Raw genomic sequence first — 2,898 nt, forward strand, 5'->3', positions numbered from 1 at the left:
ATCTGGAACAGAAGGCTCTCCTTCCTGTTGACTATGAACATGACCACCTGCAGACAAGAAAATAATACTTTAAAAAAGAGAATTCAAATGAAATAATAATTTAAATTCAAATATAAAGACTGAAATCTGGAAGGAAATCACATTTTATTCATTAATACTAAAGCCATATTATATTTCACTAGTCTTTCTTTACTTCCCTTTTTACAACAGTTTGGCTACTGATGTCATCTTTAGGAATACTAAATATATTGATATGAAAGCTTGTTGATTATCATAAAAACATTTCAATAAATATTATAATAGGCCTTTCTTAAAAATAAAATATGTTATGTCAAGAACAATGAGTGGACAAAAAAAACATAGTTGAAACAGTCAGCATGGCAGCTTCATTCTCAAAATTGGCAGAACCGCTGCTATACTGAGCAAGTAAAGGATAATCTTTTTCTAACCTTCATAGTTTTTCTGTTGCGATATTTTAAAAAAAATTTAAGAAACAATAAAAGGAAAAATTCTCATCAGGAAAATAGTTTACATCAGTTATATTTGTCATCATTTGACTAAACTATCGAAATTTTGAAGCTATAATGAACAACAGGCAACGAAGTGTCACGCATTGTTCCACACACACACACACACACACACATGTACATAAATACATAATTTATGGAATATATTGCTATATTTTGATCACAAATCCGGATTTTTTTAAACATTCTCACTAGAGAAATTTCATTTCTATGGCAATCGGAGAGCACATGGTCTGTCCAACATCACCAAACTTTTTCGCAATTAAAGCCTCCCATATAAATACAGGGATTCTAGGATGGAGCTAAAGGCAGTTTTGATGTCCAGCAAAGTCAGATACATTTCCCAGCTTCTAACCCAAAACATTGGCGCTTAATAAATAGTTCAAATTATTTATTATTCGTAACTTTCAATATACCATTCCCAAAGTGGAAAAGTAGAAACATCACACAGAAAATAATAAATAATACAAAAAATAAAATATTATTCTTGAACTCTCTCTCTCAAATATTACAATAACATGAATAATTCTCACCGTTATCTGGAACAGAAGGCTCTCCTTCCTGTTGACTATGAACATGACCACCTGTAGACAAGAAATACATTAACACAAATTCAGGATACAAAAACTAAAAAAGGTTTTATCATGATTAAATACTAATCATACTAAAAATATTTTAGTAACTATAATAAAACCAATAAGAACGGTTAAATAAACAAAACAATATTTCGCATACAGTATACAATTAAACAAACTATCACACTAAAACTTCAGAAATCAATAACATAAAATTGCAAGAATTAGTTGATAATACATTACAATCGAAAAAGAAAAAAAGAACATTTATTAGTAGACAAAGTTGATGGGATAGTTTTGTTCGTCATTTGGGGCGAAATGTCTAAGTTACACCTCCAAGAGTAGGTTCACATAAACATTATGTTGTTTTTCAAAGGTTGAAAATTAACAATTAAAGCATAATTCAATTTTTCTTTAAATAAACTGACTACAGTAGAATCCTATCTACACCATAAAATCACAAGTTGAGTGTGAGGGCTGGTAAATCCAGAGTTTATAAAATAAATAGAAATTCAATATAAAAATTAATGTATACATGAAATGTACACTAATATATGACTAAGTTAAATTTATCTTCGGTAGGATAACTGCAACTGAACAGAAAAACATAAAACAGTAACAAAGTAAATTCTTAAAATAAAAACCTTTCTGTGAAAATGCTTCACTGCTAATTGTCAGTAACTTACTGAAAAATGTCTGAGTTTACTAAGCAATTAAGAAAGAACTTCCACGATAAAACTACTGTAACATTCAAATGAAAAATAAAACGTACCATTAGGCTCAGTTTCATCAGTAACTTCTTCATTTATAGAATTTCCCAAGCTATTCATACCTGGAAAAGAAAGAATATATACAAAATTTGTCTCATAGGAAATTTATTCATAAAACAACCCAATCTTGCAATGATTAAAGAACATAAGTTGAAACAAAATGCTCTACTAATCAGCAATATAAAATAAGTGTTTGCTTCTTTTTATTTTTTTAAGGGTAAGCGGAGGAAGTCGCTAATCATACACTAAATATCTTTTAAAAAGATAGTTAAATTTTATTGTCAGAATATCAGAAAATATTTTTAAGTCGTATACATCTGTATTTTACCCTCCAATAACTTTCTAAAATCATTTGAGCCCATTAGTATTCACAAGAGATTAAATTGGAAAAAATAAGGGTTTCAATTCATGGTTGTTGCTTTAAGTTAAAAAAACCAAATTAATACAAATATATAAATTATTAACAAATAACAAAAATAGGGGAAAAATCAACACAAGATCACTGATCTAAATAAAACTTGTGGACTAATGTTGGTTAGTATACTGTGCGATGCAAACACAAATCCGGATTTTTTTTAACATCTGGCCAAATATCTTTATCAATCAGGCAAAACTTAATTTTGCAAATTTGACAAAAAATGGATATAATTTCACATTTGGATGATTTCAATGTATTAAAAGAAAACTAAAAATAGAATAAAAAATTAAACGGCAACATGTCAGATGAATTTCCAGATAACCATCATTTTTTAATTTACAATGAACAAACCAATAGTAAATTATTCTAGGATGGAGCTAAAGGCAGTTTTGATGTCCAGCAAAGTCAGATACATTTCCCTGCTTCTAACCCAAAACATTGGCGCTTAATAAATAGTCCAAATTATTCATTATTCATAACTTTCCATATACGAATGTTCCCAAATTGGAAAAGTAGAAACATCACACAGAAAATAATAATACAAAATGTAAAATATTATTCTTGAGCTCCCTCTCTCAAAGATTACAATAACATGAATAATTCTCACC

At 28.7% G+C, this 2,898-nt stretch overlaps 1 protein-coding gene across 1 annotated transcript in view; it reads right to left on the reverse strand.

Annotated features, from left to right (window-relative positions):
- The window catches only part of LOC106689272 (gastrula zinc finger protein XlCGF57.1), a 12,723-nt gene that overhangs the window by 7,278 nt on the left and 2,547 nt on the right, over positions 1-2,898 (reverse strand). The window contains exons 3-4 of the mRNA XM_067052214.1: positions 1,875-1,934; positions 1,061-1,111 (exon numbers count right to left, since the gene is read on the reverse strand). Coding sequence (XP_066908315.1) covers positions 1,061-1,111; positions 1,875-1,934 — 111 coding nt within the window. The remainder of the gene's footprint in view (positions 1-1,060; positions 1,112-1,874; positions 1,935-2,898) is intronic.

The sequence above is a fragment of the Halyomorpha halys genome, unplaced genomic scaffold (genome assembly GCF_000696795.3).
Source record: "Halyomorpha halys isolate HHAL.00 unplaced genomic scaffold, Hhal_1.1 Scaffold1900.1, whole genome shotgun sequence".
Taxonomy (NCBI): domain Eukaryota; kingdom Metazoa; phylum Arthropoda; class Insecta; order Hemiptera; family Pentatomidae; genus Halyomorpha; species Halyomorpha halys.